We start from the raw sequence: 20,837 nt of genomic DNA on the forward strand, positions 1-20,837 counted from the left end.
CTCTGTAGACCAGGCTGGTCTCGAACTCACAGAGATCCGCCTGCCTCTGCCTCCCGAGTGCTGGGATTAAAGGCGTGCGCCCCCATCGCCCGGCCCGAGTGCTGGGATTAAAGGCGTGCGCCACCATCGCCCGGCTAGGTACAATTCTTTGAACAAGAGCAGAAATGTATGTACAATGTATTCTAACAAAATTAATCTCAAATTTGTATCAATATACCAAAATTATATACAGTATATAAAAACCCAATCCAATGTAAAACATTTAAAACTAGTAGTTGCTTTTTAAAAGTAGATTCAATAATCTACCATTTTATCATACCTATATCCTTCCTTTTTTTAAAAAAAAAAAACAAGAACCTTAAATCTAATTTTCCTTTGTTTAGTTTTTTTTTCCTGACCATTACCAATAACAACTTGTAACCAGTCCCCCTAAACAATGACAAATATCCATAACCCATTGAATGACCAAAAACTACCCACTCCACCTCTTGGGAATGTGGGCATAGTATCCTTAAATTTACTTCCTGCTATCTGGGGATGATGGTATCTTTAGGGGAATCCTGAAAAGAAAAATTGAGTTAATTGTCAAATCCTGGGAGAGGTAGCTTTATCATTTGTTGTCTAGTCTCTGCATAATGAAAAAGTGCAGGACTTGTCTCAAGTCCTGGCTAGAGTAGTTTGTGAGGCTGGATTGTCTTAGCTAGACACCTCGAAATTGTTCTGTAAAATTTGTAGTCCAAAAACTGGTCTTTAGGTGGTGTTTTTCATCTTAGTGGTGTTATCTTGGTCCTGGAGGAATTGTCGTTTGGGCCCATTCTCTAATAGGCATGTTCATGGTTCACTACAGAAAACTGATAGAGACTCAAACCCAAAATCATGTGCAGGAAAACAGATGAAATCTTTCTCTAGAATTAGTTAGGACTCTTTATGATGATTAATATCATGACAAAAAGTTTATATATATAATGTATATATCTTATAAATCTTATACTTTAAAAAAGTTGTTAAAGGGTCAATATAAAACCAAAGGATTATGGGATTAGTAGCAGTAAAATAGTCCTTAAATTTTTGTTTTTCTTCTGTCCCATATCAGGTGTCTCTTCTAACATGAGACAGAGATTTTGGATTTCACTTTAATAAGCTTACTTGAGTTTAGAGAAGAAGACACACTACAACTCCAAAGCCATCTTTAATCTTGAATTGGACTTAGAGTACAAAAAGACCATTTGCATTATATATCTGTAGAGAATAGCAGAAACAAACATTTGGGAATAGTTATGAAATTTTTATCCTGTTGAAAATGTTTTATATCAATAGACCAATTTACTCTTTTTCTTGAGACATTCTTTCTGGATGATTTGTCCCTTTTCTTCGGATGTCTCATTTCTCCAGTGGTCTTCAGATTCCATAGCTGGATACCTTTATTCTCCTGAAAAAATAGAAACAAAACCCTTCCCCACCCCTAATTTTGGGGAGATTCTCTTTTGGCAAGTTAAATCTGATCAAATGAAAAGCATTTGCTAGTTTTATAGGTTTAGATTAAACAACCATGGTGCTTAATGAACTATAATCTCTTCTAATTAAGAGGTGTCTCTTGTTCAAATTGAATATTTTTAATATTTATTTATTTATTTATTTATTTATTTATTATGTATACAATATTCTGTCTGTGTGTATACCTGCAGGCCAAAAGAGGGCACCAGACCCCATTACAGATGGTTGTGAGCTACCATGTGGTTGCTGGGAATTGAACTCAGGACATTGGAAGAGCAGGCAATGCTCTTAACCTCTGAGCCATCTCTCTAGCCCCTCAAATCGAATCTTTTACCATTTTAATGGTATCCATAGCTTTTCTTCTTTTGTGGAAACAAAAGCAAAACCTCTTCTCCAACATAACACATGTCCTGTTTTCCATTCTGAGGTCAGTACATCTTTAAAGTATATCAGCTGATTGAATTTCATAATTCTTTTTCTACTATCCAATGTCTCTCCATAGCTGTTGTTCCTTTCTCATTAACATTTAGAATATTCAAAGTTACTAAAGCCTTATTCAGTCTATTGCTGGGGTTATTTATTATACCTTTCTGTTTATTTAACATATCCTTTAGAGTTCGATTTGATCTTTCTGTAACTGCCTGTCCAGTAGGATTGTATGGTATACCTATAATATACTTTATAATAAGCAAAAAACTGCTTCATTTTCTTAGAGACATATCCAGGAGCACTGTCTGTCTTTATTTGTGCAGGTATACCCATGATGACCATAACTTCTAGCAAGTGTGTGATTACCAAATTAGCCTTTTCAGAACTCAAAGCAGTTGCCCATTGCAAACTTGAATAGGTATCAGTGGTGTGATGTACATATTTAAGTTTTCCAATTTCTACAAAATGGAACACATCCATCTGCCACATTTCAGTCTTTGGGTGCCCTTTTGGGTTATTTCCTGCGGCTAGTGGTGTTTGGTTGTATAAAGAACAAGTAGGACATCTCCGTACAATTTCCTTGCCTTGTTGCCATGTGATGGAAAAGTCTTTTTTGTTGTTGTTTTTGTTTTGTTTGTTTGTTTGGTTGGTTGGTTTTTCAAGACAGGGTTTCTCTGTGGCTTTGGAGCCTGTCCTGGAACTAGCTCTTATAGTCCAAGCTGGCCTCAAACTCACAGAGATCCACCTGCCTCTGCCTCCCAAGTGCTGGGCTTAAAGGCGTGCGCCACCACCGCCCAGCTATTTTGTTTTTGAGACAGGGTGCTTTTAGACCAGGTTGGCCTTAAACTCACAGAGATCCTCTTGACTGCCTCTTGAGTGCTGGGATTAAAGGTACGTGCCACCACCACCTGGCTGGGAAAGTCTTTTTTTAAACCTATGCTGTTGACATGATGTTTTTATGAAATTCTGAGGCCTTCAGCACATGTCCTATCAATAACTGATCGATTTTTGCGTTACCTTGTGCTAGAGGACCTGGCAGACCCATATGGGATCAGATGTCTGTTATGTATATGGGATGTGCCTGATTATATCTTGTAACTGAATAAATAATGAAGTCAATTCTGTATCATCTGGTATAAATTCAGCAGTTTCAATATGCAAAATAACTCTTTCTGCATATTGTGAATTGGTAAATGTGTTGAAGTTTTTTTAAATCCCTTGGCATCATGATAATAGCATATAATTCTGCACTTTGGACAGAATCATAAGGGATTTGATGAAATTTTCTGATTTGTACCTGCCTTCCCTGATTTATAGTATAGAATGTTGGGGCTCCAGTTATTGGTGTGTCCCATATAATGCAAGGAAGGATCCAATTAGTTCTCAAGTTGAATTCTTGCCAGGCAGTGGTGTCACATGTCTTCAATCCCAGCACTTGGGAGTCAGAGGCAGGCGGGTCTGTGTGAGTTTGAGGCCAGCCTGGTCTACAAGAACTAGTCCCAGGACAGGCTCCAAAGCCACAGAGAAACCCTGTTTCGAAAAAAACAACAAACAAACAAACAAAAAAAAAAACTAACAACAACAAAAATAAGTTGAATTCTCTTGCTTTTGGGATATGTTGTTGTTAATCTCTCCAAAAAAAAAAAATTACTACAAGTTCTTTGACAGGGTTCACTTTCTTCCCATTAATTAATTTCATCATTAGTGAATGGTACTACAATATCTGCTGACTCTATTTCTGATAATTGATGAAGTCTCAGTCTTCCTTATGTGGTAAAAAGATTCATTATAAGATAATATCTTTTCTCTGCATTAAAACTCCTATAGGGGTTGTTTAGAGGGTAATACCAGAATCCAGTTAAGATTTGGACTCACAAAATCCACATGTGCCTTCTGTGATTTCTCTTTAATCAAAGTCAGTTCTCTCTCAGCTTCCCTGGGCAGCAGCCTGAGAAGGAGGCTCAGGGAGAACCCACAACCTTTGGTGGGAAGAGAGAGAGAGGGAGGGAGGGATGCTGCTGTCTGAAAGGGGATGGTTCAGGAAAAGCATGTGTTGTGGGGGGAGTGCTGTCTGAAGGCAGAACCAGCCAGTTTGGAGCCCAGGTGTATCTGGAATTTGGGTGGCAGCTGGAGACTGTTTCAGAGTGGTTACAACAGGGAAATCCCAAACTTTTCTCCAAGGTTTGGGAGCCAAATGTAGCACTCTCTAGGGCTGGGGTTAAAGGCATGCACCACTACTGCCTGGTTTCTATGGAGAACTATTGTGGCTACTGGGATTAAAGGTGTGTGTCACCACTGCCTGGTCTCTATGGTTGATCAGTGGGGCTGTTTTACTTTCTGATCTTCAGGCAGTTTTTATTTATTAAAATGCAAATTAAGTATCACTACACCTGACACTCCACCCTCCCCTCCCCTCCTGCCCTCCTTTTTTCTTTCCTTTTGTGGTGCCAGGGCGTGAGGGGAGGGGTCAAACCAAGACGTTAACAGGTTCTCTACCACATGCACAAACACACTACTCTTTGTTTTTTCAGGTGTAATTACATACAATGAAACATGCAGAATTTTGATGTTTAGTTAATAAGTTTTGATAGTTGTATAAACTATGTAACTACTGTTTAATAATCTTAAGAAAAGATACAGCTGGGCATGATGATGCAAACCTGTAATTCCAGCACTTGGGAAGCTGAAGCAGCAGGATTCCAAGTTTGAGACCAGCTTAGGCTAATAGTGAATTCCTGACAGGTATTGGTGACATAAAGCGACTTTGACTCCAAAATGGAGTCAGAAAAGAGAGAACATTTTTATCATTCTCCAGTGTCCCCTTTGATTCACACTCTATACCCCATATAAAAAATGTAAATCCTGTCACAACAGATTAATTTTGTTTTGAGATTTCGTGCAGACAGGGTGGCTTATATTTCATTTCTTTAAGTTAGCACGGCTCTGAGCTTCAGGCATGTTATTGGATCAGTATTTCTTTTCCTTTTTCTTTCCTGAACAGCATTTAATGGTGTATATACCAAAAGAAGATGCATCTGACTCTTATAGAAGACACTTCCATTGTTTCCAGTTAGGGTCGTTACCACTGTAAATATCTCTAGGTCTACATGCCACCTCTTTATTTATACTTGGGAGCCTGCTTTAGTTTCTTTGGGATAAATACTTAAGAGCAAAATTACTGGGTCATAAGTTTATATCTGTTTAATTTAAAATGAAACAGTTCCTCATGGCTGCCCTCCTCTCCCAGCTCTCTATCTTTTTCTTCCCTGAGGGAGCATGCTCTTTAATTTAAGGATTTGGCAGGAGAGAAGTCACATCATCAGGGTGCCTGTTGCCAGAGCACAGTGGCCTGAATTGGACACTTACAAAACTGAAACAGGTGTTTGAAACCCTACTCCAGTCTCTGTATTTGATGCCACCCCCCACCCCCTCCAGTTCTGAGGCTTTGCCAGCAGAGCTCAAGGCGAATCAAATGTATGCTGGATTAGAGGCTTTGATGAGACAAGGACTCTAAGTGTATGTATAGTAGCCTGTTTTGTTTAAAGCAGGATAAAGAACATTTTTATGTAGAAAATACTGCCCAGTGAGGGGTGATTGGCTATGTATAAGTAAAAGGCCATATGTATATACACACACACGTTTTTTTACCCTACCTTTTATTCTCCAGTCTGTGTAGAATTCAGCCAGGACTTCCTGTGGTAAAGTTAAGATTGCCAGAGCCCCCTGAGCCAGCTAAGATTTGGTATCCTATGTATCAGACATGGAGATCAATTATGTCTTAGAATTATTTTTGTTTTTATTTTATTTTATTTTGAGACTGTGTAGCTCTGGCTGTCCTAGAACTTGCTATGTATACAGATCAGGGTAGCCTTGAACACCCTACTCTGCCTCTTGAGTGCTGGGATTAAAGATATGCATCACCACACTTGGCCTGATTCTTTTTTTTTTTTTAATATTTTTGTCTTAGCCAAGCCTTGGGATATTAATCCTCATATTCAGGTAGTTAAAGCAGGAAGCTGAAGGTAGGGTCTGAATTCCCAAAGCCAAATGACTTAAATGTACCATGTTCAGTCAAGTTGAAACCAGTAGGAATGAGATCTTGTGTGCTCTCTCTTTTTTTCTCTCTCTCTCCTTCCCTCCCTTTCTTCTCTACTTTTTCTTTTTAACAGAATCTCACATTATAGCTCTGGCTGTCCTGGAATTGACTATGTAGATCAGGCTGGCCTGAAACTCACAGGACCTACCTACCCACCTGCCTCAGCCTTTCAAGTGCTGACTTGTAATCTGCTTGCTGTTTTTTTGTTTTGTTTTGTTTTGTTTTTGTTTTTTTGTTCTTGTTTTTTCTAAACAGGATCTCACTACATTGCAGATTGTGGGTGGTAATGGAGGTGTGAATGGATGTTATATTTTGTCCGATATTTTCATCAGTTGACATAATCATGTATTTTTCTTCTATATTAAATTTTTTAATATATTAAAATGTTTTCCAGATATCGACTCAACCTTGTGTTCTCAGGATAACCTCACTTAGTCTTGGTCTTTCTTTCTTTCTTCTTTTTTTCTTCCTTTCTTTCTTTTTGTATCTTGTTACAAGAATTAGCTAACCTACTTTTTTTTTTTTTTTTGGTTTTTTTTTTTGGTTTTTCGAGACAGGGTTTCTCTGTGGTTTTGGAGCCTGTCCTGGAACTAGCTCTTGTAGACCAGGCTAGTCTCGAACTCACAGAGATCCGCCTGCCTCTGCCTCCCGAGTGCTGGGATTAAAGGCATGCGCCACCACCGCCCAGCGCTAACCTACTTCTTAAATGAAAGCTCAGGGTGATATTGAAACCTTTGCCAAAGGCAAGAGTGATGAAATTATATGGGGGATATTCTGGAAGCTCTGGTTAAACCTCTCAGGACGAATGCAAATTCAATCAACAGATAAGTAATAAAGTAGTATCTATCTTAAGATACCCACATTCCTCATCTGTCAAATGTGTTAAATCCTATGGCTGCTAAGATACCTTCATGCCAGTATTTTATCCTGTGGATTTTGGCTTCATAAGAACTTAGCCAGTAGAAAAATAGAAGGGCTAGATTTTATTTTTTAAATAACCCCACCAGGAATCTTCACTGTCATCTTGACTCCATCACTTTTCCCAAGAAAAAGGAGAATTACTGAACAGTGGTGGCGCACACTAATCCCAGCACACCTTTAATCCCAGGAGACAGAGGCAGGTGGATCTCTGAGTTTGAGGCCAGCCTGGTCTACAGAGTGAGTTCCTGGACAGCCAGGATAGCTTCATGAGAAACCCTGTTTCAAAAAACTAAAAAGAAAAAAGAGAACTGATGTGGGATGGCCTTCTGTATATGTATCACTTTTGTTGGTTATGAATAAAGCTGTTTGACCAATAGTTTAGGCATATTTATAGCTATTTTTAAAGGTTTATTTTAAAAACTTAAAAAAAGAATTTATGTTTGAGTGGTCTACCTGCATGTACACCTGCATGCCAGAAGAGAACATAGATTGCATTATAGATGGTTGTAAGATACCATGTGGGTGCGGGGAATTGAACTCAGAACTTCCTGAAGAGAAGCTCTTAACTGCTGAGCCATCTCTCTCGCTGAGTCATCTCTCCAGCCCCCACTTGATGGAAGTGGATGTTGAGTTCTAGATTCAGCTATGACTGCCATAGCCACTAGAGAGGTTCTAACAGAGGCACCTCTGCCACTTCTGGTTGTGCATAATAGCAAGGCATCTGGGGGGACTTTTCTGATTTAAAGGTTATATCTTTGTATATGTGCAATTAATAGACAAACTAGAACTTCAAAAAATAATCCCAGTGTGATATTCAGAAGAGCTTCTGAAAGACTGGTGGTTTGTCTTCATTTCTTTTCTCTTTGTGAATGCATTTCACATTCAGCATTTCATATAGCATAATAAAATTAATTATGAGAAAAAATTAATTATGAGATAAAATTATATTAAACAGGATAAACTTGGTTTGTTTTAAGACAAACTGTGTAGTCCAAAATTCACAATCCTGCCTTTGCTCACTACGCATTGAGATTGTAGATATAGACCATCATTCCCAGCTTAGGTACTTACTGTTAGCTTGATGCTAACTTGCTGAATTATTAGTAATTTCTATCCATTTCTGTCTGTCTCATTGTATACCAAGCAACAGTTTATTGGTTTACAGTTTATACCTGGATCAACAATATTCTCGAAAAAAATATAATCTTCAATTCCAGAAAATATTCCAAATCCTAGAGTATTATAGCAAAAATAGGCCCTAAAAGTTTTATAAATGAGATAACTGAGATGATGTAATTTGTATAATGACTAATGACCCGAAACCGGTTAGTGTTAGAACTAAGACTAGAAGTTAGGGATCCAGGTAAAATCAGAGTACCACTTCAAACTCTGGTTATTTAACTTCTCTAAGTGTCTAATTTCATCAAATGGATGAATTAAAATAAACCAGATATGCTGGTGCACACCTTTAATTCTAGCGTTCAGAAGGTGGAAGTAGGTGGATCTCTCTGAATCAGAGGCCAGCCCAGTCTGTATAGTATATTCAAAGCCAGCCAAGGATACATAGTGAGACTCTTGTCTAAAGAAAACATTTCAAATTTACTCTTCTTGGGGCTGGAAAAATGCTCAGTGTTTAAGAGCATTTGCTGCTTTTCCAGAGTGTTATGGGATAGTTGTACACTGTGTGAAGATGTATTGCTGTGATTGGTGTCATAAAAAGCAAACAGCCAATAGCTAGTCAGGAGAATATAGGTGGAACTGTCACGCAGAGAAAGGAACTCTGGGAAGAAAGGTGGAGTCACCAGACAGATGCAGAGGGATCAGGATGGGCAGCCAGTACAGCGATGAGGTAATAAGCCAGGAGGAAGAATGTAGATTTAAAAATATGGGTTAATTTAAATTATAAAAACTAGTTAGGAACAGGCCTAAGATAAGGTCAAACGTTCATAATTATTAGTAAGCCTTGGTGTCATTTTTTTTGTGTTCTGGCAGCCCTGATGAGAGAGTACTGTTATACCAGAGGATTCAAGTTCGGTTCTTAGCACCTAGATCAGGCAGTTTAGAACCATCTGGAGCTCCAACTCCATGGGATCTGATTCCTTCTTCTGTCCACTGTGAGCATATATACGTATATTCACAAATAAACAAAAATAAAAATAGGTATTTTTTAAATACACAGATTTAGGAAAGATAGAAGGTCTGCTCTTCAATTTTTTTATATTTACTTAAAAATTAAGCTATTTAGCAATATAGAGGGGACATTGCACAAGGACTCTAGGGCTAAAAAAACCTAAATAATATTGTACTTATTGAATACTTTATTTCATATATATATATATATAGGTATTCTACCCTATATATATATGAAATTGGAAAATGGGTACAAGTTGCCAATCACAGGGCCTCATACATAGTATTTATGATAAATGTTAGCTGTTATTATCTACTCTTAATTAACTTTAATTCTACATTTGTCTGTTGTTTTGTTATATATGGGTTTACTATGTACTTCAGGCTTGCCCTGAACTCCATATCCACCTATCTTATCCAGAGCCCTGGGATTTTCAACTTCTGGATTTTTATGTATTTGTTTTATTCATTTGTTTGTTTGTTTATTTGTTTGTTTATTGTTTATTTATAGTTTTTGAGACAGAGTTTCTCTGTGTAACAGCTCTGACTGTCCTGAAACTCAATTTGTAGACTAGACTGGCCTTCAGTTCACAGAGATCTGCCTACCTCTGCCTCCCAAATGCTGATTAAAGGTGTACACCACCTCACCCAACCAGACTCCTGGGTCTTTTTTTTTTTTTTAAGATTTATTTAGTTATTATATATACAACATTCTGCCTGTATGTATCCCTGTAGGCCAGAAGAGGGCGCCAGATCTCATTACAGATGGTTGTGAGCCACCATGTGATTTCTGGGAATTGATCTCAAGACTTATGGAAGAGCAGCCAGTGCTCTTATCCTCTGAGTCATCTCGCCAGCTCCTGGGTCTTAAAAGGGATATAAGTTAAATACCAAAATACCAGATAACTGATGGCTGATATTTATGATGCACTTTGGGATTGCTCTTTTAATTCCTATCCATTGCAAGGTATACATATATCAGAGAAAGAAGCTGGCTTCTTTTGTTTCCTCCTAGATCATTTTAATGTGAGGGCTGTATCCAAAGCTTCTAGAACTTTTTGTGGCACCTTCTTGGTTGATTCATGATCTTTCTAGAGGAAAAAAGATGATAAGAGGGTATCTTGTGCCATGACACACACCCAATACCTGCTTACCTTTTCTCTTTGTAATCCATGAAGCTTCAAAAGGTTAAGGAAATTTACTTAGAGTTAAGATCATAAATTAATGAGTGTTGGAAACTGGAGTCAAACTCAGGTCCAACTGTTTCCAAAGCCGTGTCTCTTAGTCATTCAACTTTATTGCCTCCTATAAAGCGCCAGCAAAAAGGGGTTTCTGGCATTCTTTCTAGATTGGCCTTTCTGAAGTCTGGGTTTACTTGGATATTCTTTAGAGTCCTTCAGAAGAAAAGTATCATGATGCTGCTCATAGTAGGCATACTGAATAATTTCACAACCAAAAGACATGTGACAGCATAGAGCAGCAGCCAGAATTCCCGCCCTGAAGAACTGTTACTCTTAAGGCACAAACAGTCCAGTAAACAAAGAGTGCATATTAGGTAGAGGGTTCTCTGAAGGTGACTGACTCATGTTCTAGGATTGGAGAAAACAGTTTTAAGGACGGGAAATCTAATCCCTACTGGAGAAAGGAGTTTTGGGGTCCTCCTAAAATCAATACCGTTTCTGATTAGTCGGGGTCAGAAACTGGAGAGAGACTCAAAGGCCCCTTTAATGCAAGACAGAAGGCAGACTTTTGGAGATGAATTGGTGGTATTGTCCTTATACCTTGCTTAAGACTGGTGGACAGAAAGATTGATTTAATATCCTACCTGTATTAGGATATTAAAACAGAGATGTCCTAAATTGCCTGTGTCAATCTGTCCATGTCTCCCAAGACTCCTGTTTTCTCAAACGATTGGGTGACCTGGCCTAAGGGAGATGAACATGAACCCTGACACTGTTTTCTCATGCCATAGCTGCTCCTCTCCTCAGTCGTCTGTGTCGGAGCCTCCATGTGGCCTCAAGCACTGCCCTTAGACAAAAGAGGACTCTCCTGCCCTACGCTCTTAGTGGTGACTATCCTCCCAGGGAGGGATGCTCTCAGCTGCAGTAGCCTTTTCTCATTTGGCCAGGATTGGGCTGACACATTCCTGAGCCAAAATGCACACATAAGCTGCTTTCCCTGGTGGTGAAGCTCTTCACTCCTGAGTGACTCTTATCAGGGGCAGTTGGGCATTCTCAATTGGATTACGCTGACAAGGAAAAAGGCCGGGTGTATATTATTTCAACACCGTTTGGCTTCAGAAATGCTTGTCTCTATCCTTTTGCCCTCAGTCTACTTCTCTCTTCTTGCTTTCTGTAGGCTGTCCACTGCCCCCATCTTAGCTCTGCATCCTGCAGACACTGACCTAGGTTTCTAGAGGCAGAGTCCTTCACAGAGTGGATCACATCCAACAAACCTGTAAGTCACCCAAAGAGAAAGACAGAAGCCATCCATTTAACCCTCTTGACATTTCTGTTACCCAGAGGCATAGGACAAAAGTATTTGAGCACAACTGCTTTTTGGTTTCTTTCTGTGATGGCATACAGAGTCTATCTTAGGAACTGTTAGGTCACCACATTCTACTTTTCTGATGGTGTGTCTGCTCAAGATTCTATTTCTTGTGAAAGTCAGAGTTTGAGAACAGTCCACAAGTGGAATTTCTGAAGTGCTGTAATGTAGTAGGTAGGAGCTTTAAGAGCTTATTTATTGTTCACCACATAACGTCCAAGCCTGTGCTTGGGAAGCAGAGGCAGGCAAATCTCTGAGTCCCAGGTTAACCAGGGCTACATAGTAAATCCCTATCTTTAAAAAAAAAAAGTTTTGTTCGAAGCTGCATGTGATGAAACACATCTGGGGTTCCAGGAGGCTGAAACAGCAGATTGACATGAGATCAAGGCCAGCAAGTCCACCAACCAGGATGGCATAACAAGAGTCTCTCTCTTTTTTAAAAAAAATTTTATTGGTTTTTATTGAGCTCTACATTTTTCTCTGCTCCCCTCCCTGCCTCTTCCCTCCCCTTCAACTTTCTGCCAAGGTCTCCACACTCCCAATTTACTCAGGAGATCTTGTCTTTTTCTACTTCCCATGTCGATTAGATCTATATATGTCTCTCTTAGGGTTCTCACTGTTGTCTAGGTTCTCTGGGTTTGTGGTTTGTAGTCTGGTTTTCTTTGCTTTATGTTTAAAAACCACTTATGAGTAAGTACATGTGATAATTTGTAGTGAGGAGTGGTGGGCTGTGTTCCCACCTGGCTCCCACACAGCTAGCTTTATACCCGAAATAACAACACACAAATTTTATTCTTTTAAACACTGCTTGGCCCACTAGTTCCAGTCTATTTTGGCTAACTCTCACATCTTGATTAACCCATTTCTAATAATCTGTGTAGCACCACGAGGTGGTGGCTTACCGGGAAGATTCTTAACCTGCATCCATCTCGGAGAGGAGAGCTATGGTGTGTGTCTCACTGCCTTCTTCCTCCCAGCATTCTGTTCTGTCTTCCCTGCCTATCTAAGCTGCTATCCTATCAAAAGCCAAGGCAGTTTCTTTATTAACCAATGAAAGCAACAGATATATAGAAGATCCACCTACATCAATAATTGTCTTTCTGGATCTGGGTTACCTCACTCAAAATAATGTTTTCTATCTCTATCCATTTGCCTGCAAAATTCAAGATTTTTTTTCTGCTGTATAGTACTCCATTGTGTAAATATACCACATTTTCCTTATCCATTCTTTGGTGAAGGGGCATTTAGGTTGTTTCCAGGTTCTGGCTATGACAAACAAAGCTGCTATGAACATAGTTGAACATATGTCCTTGTGGCATGATTGAACATCTTTTGGATATATACCCAAAAGTGGTATTACTGGGTCTTGAGGAAGGTTGTTTCCTAATTTTCTGAGAAATCACCACACTGACATCCAAAGGGGTTGTTCCAGCTTGCATTCTTACCAGCAATGCAGAAGTGTTCCCTTTCCCCCCACAACCTCTCCAGCATAAGTTGTCATCAGTGTCTTTGATCTTGGCCATTCTTAGAGATGAAAGATGGAATCTCAGAGTTGTTTTGATTGGCATTTCCCTGATGGCTAAGGTTGTTGAGCATTTCCTTAAGTGTCTTTTAGCTATTTTAGATTCCTCTGTTGAGAGTTCTCTGTTTAGGTCTGTACTCCATTTTTTTATTGGATTATGTGTTCTTTTGGTGTCCAATTTCTTGAGTTCTTTGTGTATTTTGGAGATCAGACCTCTGTCTGATATGGGGTTAGTGAAGATCTTTTCCCATTCTGTAGGCTGCCATTTTGTCTTGTTGACCATGTCATTTGTTTTGAAGCATTTCAGTTTCAGTTTCATTTATTAATTGTTTCTCTCAGTGTCTGTGCTATTGGGGTTATATTTAGGAAGTGGTCTCCTGTGCCAATGTGTTCAAGTGTACTTGCCACTTTCTCTTCTGTGAGATTCAGTGTGACTGGCTTCATTTTGATGTCTTTGATCCATTTGGACTTGAGTTTCTTTTTGTTGTTGTTGTTTTTTTTGTTTTTCGAGACAGGGTTTCTCTGTAGCTTTGGAGCCTGTCCTGGAACTAGCTCTTGTAGACCATGGGCTTGAGTTTTGTGCATGGTGATAGATATGGATTTATTTTCATTCTTCTACATGTTGATATCCAGTTATGCCAGCACCATTTGTTAAATATGCTTTCTTTTTTCCATTTGTTATGTTCTTGTCATATAAGGTCTTCCACTTGTTTGGTTAGAGTTACTCCAAGATATTTTATGCTATTTGTGGCTATTGTGAAGGGTGATGTTTCTCTGATTTCTTTCTCAGCCCATTTATCATCTGACTACAGGAGGGCTACTGATTTTTTTTTTTTTTAGTTAATCTTGTATTCTGCTACATTACTGAATGTTTGAGTTGACAAGAGCCTCTCTTTAAATTGAAAAGAAAGTGATTGTGTGCACCTTTACTCCCAGCACTTGGCAGAGGCAAGCAGTCTCTGTGAGTTTGAGGCCAGCTTGGTCTATACATATGGAGTTTCAGAACAGCCGGGACTATATATAAAGAAACCCTCTCTCAAAAAAACATGTATATGTAGTGTGATTTCTAATTGGTCTTACTAATAAAAACCCAGAGTCAGATATTAGGGGGTAAAAGCTGGAAGATCAGAGAAGCAGAACAGCCAGCCACTAGTTCTTACCTCTGCAGAATCCACAGACCAAATGGGGTATCCTGTCTGCCTCTGTCTCCTGAGTGCTGGGATTAAAGAAGTGTACCACCACTGCCTGGCCTCTGTGGCTAAGTAGTGTGACTAACTCTGTAAGGCAAGCTTTTTTGTTAAGGCACAAACAAAATATCACCACACATATATGATTAGATTTTTAAAAAATTAAATTAAAACATTAATATAAAGAATGATTTCTGGACTGGAGAGATGGCTCAGTGGTTAAGAGTACTTGCTGTTTTTACAGAGAATCCAGATTCAGTTTATAACATTCACAAGATGGCTAACAACTGTCTGTAATTCCACTTCCAGGGGCTTCAACCCTCTTCTGGCCTCCATGGGCTTCGGGTACACACATGGTGCACAGACATACATTCAGGCAAATACTCATACATGCAAAATAAAAAATAAATCTTTTAACAAAAAAAATGTGAAAGAAAGGCAAGTAGGTGCTGGGAATATAGCTCAGTTGGTAGAATGCTTGCCTAACATGCATGAGGCCCTGGGTTCACTACCCCATACCATATGAAAGTGGATACGGTAATGCATGTACATTTGTAATCCCAACACCTGGGAGATAGAGACAGGAGTATCAGAAATTCAAGGCCATAGCAATTTCAAGGCCAGCCTGGGATACATAAAACTTGTCTTTAAAAATAAAAGGAAAATTATTTATACTGGATTCATTAGAATGGAGGGCCAGCAAGATAGTTCAGAGGATAAAGGTGCTTAGCACCAAGCCTGAAAAAAAGTGTTTTTCTGTGTAGTCCTAGTTATCCTAGAGTGTTTAAAGGCGTGTACCACCTCTGCCTGGCTTGGAATTCTACCTTTTAATTGTATTGATTGGTACTGGGATTGAGGCCAGGACCTTGCAAATATTAAGCAAGGGCTTTATCACTGAGCCACATCACCAGTCTCACTTACTCTTTATTGAGACAGGATCTTACTAAATTCCTGTGTCTGATCTTGAACTCCATATGTAGCTCAAGCATGCTTTGAATTTGTCATCTTCCTGCGTCAGCCTAAGTAACTGGGATTATACCTGAGCCACCATACCCACCTCCCACTTGGTCCATGTGGATGGAAAAAAAAAACCACTCCTAACATACTCTGATTAAGCCTGAAGTGATTCCTCAATTTACGCACTTTGGGGTTAACATCTAAAAGTCCTAGGATTAGACATCATAAATTTATGTTTCCTTTCTGTCCGTCATTGGTGGTTTACAGACCATGGTCACAGTCCCCAGCCTAAGTTAGAAATGACATAAAACTCATCCTTCCTAAAGATCTGCCACACAAAGTCTCAAGATACCCAGTAAAAAAAAAAAGGGGGGGGGGGACTTTTGTGTGTGTTCTCTGACGGAACACCTTGTCATGCTGCAGCCATCTTTCTGTCCTCAAAGCACAACTCTCCGTGGGGAGAGACCAGAGGGATCCTTGTCCAGAAACAACATCTCGCAGCACATGGAACAGGAACAGCCGCTCTTGGTGACTCTCTGTACCCAGTACTTACTTGCTGTCTCCTACAGTTTTACTGCTTGAGATCACATTTAGCCTCCACTTTAAAAAGATAAAACAAGAGGCTAAAGAGATGGCTCAGTGATGAGGAGTACTTGTTTCTCTTGCAGTAAACCCAGGGTGGCTCACAGACATCTGAAATTCCAGTAACGGGACCCAATACCTTCTTCAGACCTCAGAGTGCTCCAGGATCACACATGGTGCACAGACATACATGTAGGCAAAACACTTATACATTAAAATGAAAAAAATTAAAAATACAAGATAAATACTTAAAGGTAGGGTATACAAGGGAACTACTATCCAATCTGACAGTAATACATGAATCCTGGTTGGTACAGCAATGAAAGTCTGGCACACTGTGGGTGTCCCTACTATATGACAAGGTTAGTTTGCTGCTAGAGTTGCTACTTATCACTTTATGCAAATCTGGTGTAGTAGAGCCCTCCCTGCAACACAAGTCCTGTTCCATTGTCTGGGAAAACAGCTTCAGTTTGCCTCTGACATCAACAATAACTAAACAGGTTATTAAACAGTTTTCAAGATAGCTGCTGTGTTGCATATATGTTGTAATTGTTGCTTCAGGAGGCTGAAACAGAAGGAGCCCAAGGGTTTGAGACCAGCCTGAGCAACATGATGAAACAGGTCAAATTTAGACTATTTTGTTCTCTTAATAACTAAGAAACAATATTGCCATCTCCATTTTTCACTAGTAAGGAAATGAAGGCTCTCAGAGGTTGTGGTGCCCAATGTCATAGAATAAATGGAAAACATTGAGTTTGAACCCAGGCTTTGTTAATTCCAAAGCTAGGGTGCATAAACACTTCGTTAAATTTTTTTATTTTTGTTTTGTTTTTGTTTGTTTGTTTGGCTGGCTTTTCAAGACAGAGTTTCTCTATGAACAACCCTATCTGTTCTGGAACTAGCTCTGTAGACCAGGCTGGTCTTGAACTCACAGAGAACCACCTGCCTCTGCTTCCCAAGTGCTAGGACTAAGTACATGCACCACTACTGCCCGACGTCTTTAAATTCTTAAAAAGTATACCAAGCTGGGCTAGAGCAGTGGCTCAGAGGTTAAAATCACTGGCTGTTCCTCCAGAGGGGGTTCAATTTCCAGCACCCACATGGCTGCTCACAACTGTCTATAACTCCAGTTCCGGGAGATCTGACATCCTCACAAAGACATAAATGTAGGCAGTTGTGAAGTGCTATATGGATGCTAGGAATTGAATCCCAATCCCCTGAAAGAACAGCCAGCTCTCTTAACTGCTGAGTCATCTCTCTAGCCCCAATACCAAGTTATTTCTGTAGGTTTACTATGTGCCTCGAATGTCCTAGGATTTTAGTTTCTTCTGTTCCTCTCCTCTTACCCAGTCGCTATACACTGTTAGTTGTTGATTGGAGTACTGCCCTATGAATTAAGTCTTGGGTTTATTCAGGTTCACTCCTAATCCAAGAAGGAGAACAAGGCCCCTTTAACAAGGCCAGTAGGCTAAATGAGGCCCATAGGGACTGTCCTCAAACAGTGGCTTGAGGACAGACTGAGCCATCTCCCTCCCTGGAGCATAAGTTTGATATGTGAGCTTTAAACGCTAGTACTTTTCCTGATAGAGGGAACTGGTGAGCAATTCATCTGTAACATACAGGCAGACCAAAGCTGCTATAGCCTTTCTCTGCTTGCACTATTACCACCAAGTCCAGAAGCAAGCAAGCAGTTTCAAAGCCCAGGAGAAATTAAAAAGTTGTGTTGCTATACTTTGCAGCATGCTGGCGTACCCCAGCTTTATGCAGCCATTGTACTTGGAGCAGCTTTTTCAATCAAAATTCCTTTTATCTAGTAAAAAGTTTCATTCTTCTATAGCAGAAAAAAGAAAAGACTCTTTATAAGTTTATTATCAGTTACTACCCTGTCAGGTATCTACAGGGGACTTAAAGGGAAAAGAGAAAATAAAAAGAAAATTCCAAATTGACATTAGTAAGATCTGTAGGTAATGAGCCTGAGAGGTAAATAAAGTGGTGGAGGCAGTGGTGGCAGCGGTGGCAAAAGAGGAAGAAGAGAAGAGGAGGAGGAGGTAAGAAAAAGAAGGGGTATTATTATTACTATTACTATTATTATTATTATTATTAGAATATCAGGATTGCTAGCAACCTCTCCATATCCCTTAAGCAATGTAAAATCCCTCTTCAACAGCCAAAAATAGCTACTACTACAGCAGCATGTCATGAAGTCTTAGCTATACTGGGACTCTTTTTTTTTTGGTTTTTCGAGACAAGGTTTCTCTGGTTTTGGAGCCTTGCTAAAATGGAAGCCTAAAACAAGCAAAAGGCTGAGCAGCCTCCAGTTACAGAGACAATCTGTAATCTTGGAAGGTCCTACCACTCTTTGTTGGCTTCTTTCTTTCTTTCCTTTCTTTCCTTTCTTTCTTTCTTTCTTTCTTTCTTTCTTTCTTTCTTTCTTTCTTTCTTTTTTCCTTCCTTCCTTCTCTCTCTTTCTCCCTCTCTCTCTCTCTTTCCCTCACTCCCTCCCTTCCTTCCGAGAGAACACAGGCAGCTAACTGTCCTGAGATGAAGGAGCATAACAGTCTTTGAGAAAAATAAGGGTTAGTTAAGATAATGACTGGCCTCAAACCACACAATAAGCAGAGCTGGGATCTACATGGTTCTAAAGCTCCCCAAACCATACACCTATCCTACTTAATTGCCAGCACATACTTCCACTGTAGCAGATTTCATTCCAGGTCAAGAAGACACACCGCCCTGGACTTCCTGCCTACCCGACTTTGCTGAGGGTTGTTGAATTTGCTTGTTATACTCTACTGTGGTTTCAGCTTTTGGAGTTCATTCCCTTTTAGTTTTCCTTAACAAGTCAGAAACTTGCTAAGAGATATGATCAAGGCTATCCCATTTTTAGAGACAAAGGGAAGGTAGGTGTGTAGGGGTGTGTGTGTGTGTGTGTGTGTGTGTGTGTGTTCATTCTTATGAACCTTTATTTTCATGCAAATATAGGGCACTCCCTACTCAGTTCCTACCTTTTGTCTCTCTGAGCAAACATTTTCTGGGCCGGCTGCTTCCCAGATTAATGCTTTAATTAATTGGCAGACTGGGTAGAATTTTCCAAGCCTGTCTGTACAGTGATCACATCAGCTGTACAAAACCTGCTTCACATTTCCCACTGGGTCTACCTAGAGAGGACAACTTACATAAAAACTGAAGAGAAATGTGTGCACAAGTATGTGTGCAATAATAAGCATTAAGGTAGACAGACTATATTTAGGAAAAGTGGAATACATAACACTTTTTAAGAGCATGTTAAAAGATGTACAGTTAGACTAAGGAAATGGCTAAATGAGTATAAAGTGCTCGCTGCATAAAATGGTAATGTCAGGAATTTAATTCAGGTTATTCTAGGGGGAGGGACTGACCCAACCATGAAGACCTATAGCTTACTTCAATAGACGGAACTGATCTTTTGCCAGAGTTAACTTTTGTTAGATAGTTTCTTGATTTGTGTCTTTTCGTTTTACTTGCAGAACTCTCAGAGATTGAGCCAAATGTATTCCTTCGTCCATTTCTGGAAGTTATTCGCTCTGAAGATACCACTGGTCCTATCACCGGCCTGGCACTCACCTCTGTCAACAAGTTCCTGTCCTATGCACTCATCGGTAAGCCTTAGACTCTGTCGGATATCTCCAACACGCTATTTCCTGCTTCTCTTCAGTTGCTCAGGCCTTAAAGTAGCCAGTGAGTCTTGCCTTCCCATTCCTGGTAGAGAATAGGACTACTTATTATCCATCATGCAAATTGTTATTTCTTTGTCTTGGGGAGTAGGAACAAGGGCCATGCCCCTGGAACAGTGTTCACACGGAGGTCAGAGGACAATTTGTGGCATAGGTTTTCTTCTTCCACCATGTGGAGCCAAAGGAACAAACTCCAATCACTAGACTTGGCAGCAAGTTTCTTTACCCACTGAGCCGTCCCTCTGACCTGGTCTATCTTATTTTCTAAATATAACTTATGTTTATTGTAAGAGAGCAAACAATACAGAGACATCTGAAAGAAGAGCTAAGTGTTTCTCCTCTGTTGTGGTGCCGGAATCTCTTCTTTAGGGAAAAGTATCAATGACATGGCTTGACTTGTTTCTTGATGCATATATGTATGAGCAAACCCTTCCCCCACATGCACACCTCCATTTTAAGGCAGATGGTGGCACACACCTTTAATACCAGTACTTGGAAAGCAGAAACAGGTGGATCTCTGAGTTCAAGGCCAGCCTAGTCTAAATCAAGAAACTCTGTCTTGAAGAACTAAAAAAAAGGGGGTGGGGGGAGGGCTTTCTATGTAGCCTGGAACTTTCAGTCCTTTTGCCTCAGCCTCTCAAGTACTGGATTTAGGCAGTATTATTATTATTTTTTAAAGATTCATTTATGCAGCAAGGCAGTGATGGTGCACACCTTCAATCCCAGTACTTGGGAGGCAGAGACAGGTGGATCTCTGTGAGTTTGAGGCCAGCCTGGTCTACAGAGCAAGCTCCAAAAAACCACAGAAAAATCCTGTCTCAAAAAAAAAAAGGAAAAGGAAAAAAAGATTCATTTGCTCATGCGTATGTGTGTGTACCATATGCATGCAGATACCCACAGAGTCCAGAAAGGGTATCAGATTCCCCTGAAACTGTAGTTACAGACATTGATGAGCAGCCCAATCTAGATGCTGGGATCTGAACCTGGGTCCTCTGGAAGAATAGAGTACTCTTACTCTTAACTGATGAGCCATCTGTCCAGTCTAATTATCCTTTTTTAAAAAGGGGTGGGTTAAAAGGATATTTTTACTATGTATTTTTTTATATTTTAATTAATAGTTTTAATTTAATATACACAAGATAATTATATAACTGATTTTTTTCTTTTCATTGTAGTAAAACATATATACATATTATAAATATATAAGCACACACATACATATATATAAACATACACACACGCAAGCACATGCATATAAT

At 39.6% G+C, this 20,837-nt stretch overlaps 1 protein-coding gene across 4 annotated transcripts in view; it reads left to right on the forward strand.

The window, feature by feature from the left end:
• The window catches only part of Gbf1 (golgi brefeldin A resistant guanine nucleotide exchange factor 1), a 135,155-nt gene that overhangs the window by 67,157 nt on the left and 47,161 nt on the right, over nucleotides 1-20,837 (forward strand). For all 4 annotated transcript variants that reach the window (XM_026781113.1, XM_026781114.1, XM_005352402.2 and 1 more), the window contains exon 4: nucleotides 19,372-19,503. In XM_026781113.1, coding sequence (XP_026636914.1) covers nucleotides 19,372-19,503 — 132 coding nt within the window. The remainder of the gene's footprint in view (nucleotides 1-19,371; nucleotides 19,504-20,837) is intronic.

This window comes from Microtus ochrogaster, chromosome 8 (assembly GCF_000317375.1).
Source record: "Microtus ochrogaster isolate Prairie Vole_2 chromosome 8, MicOch1.0, whole genome shotgun sequence".
Lineage (NCBI taxonomy): Eukaryota > Metazoa > Chordata > Mammalia > Rodentia > Cricetidae > Microtus > Microtus ochrogaster.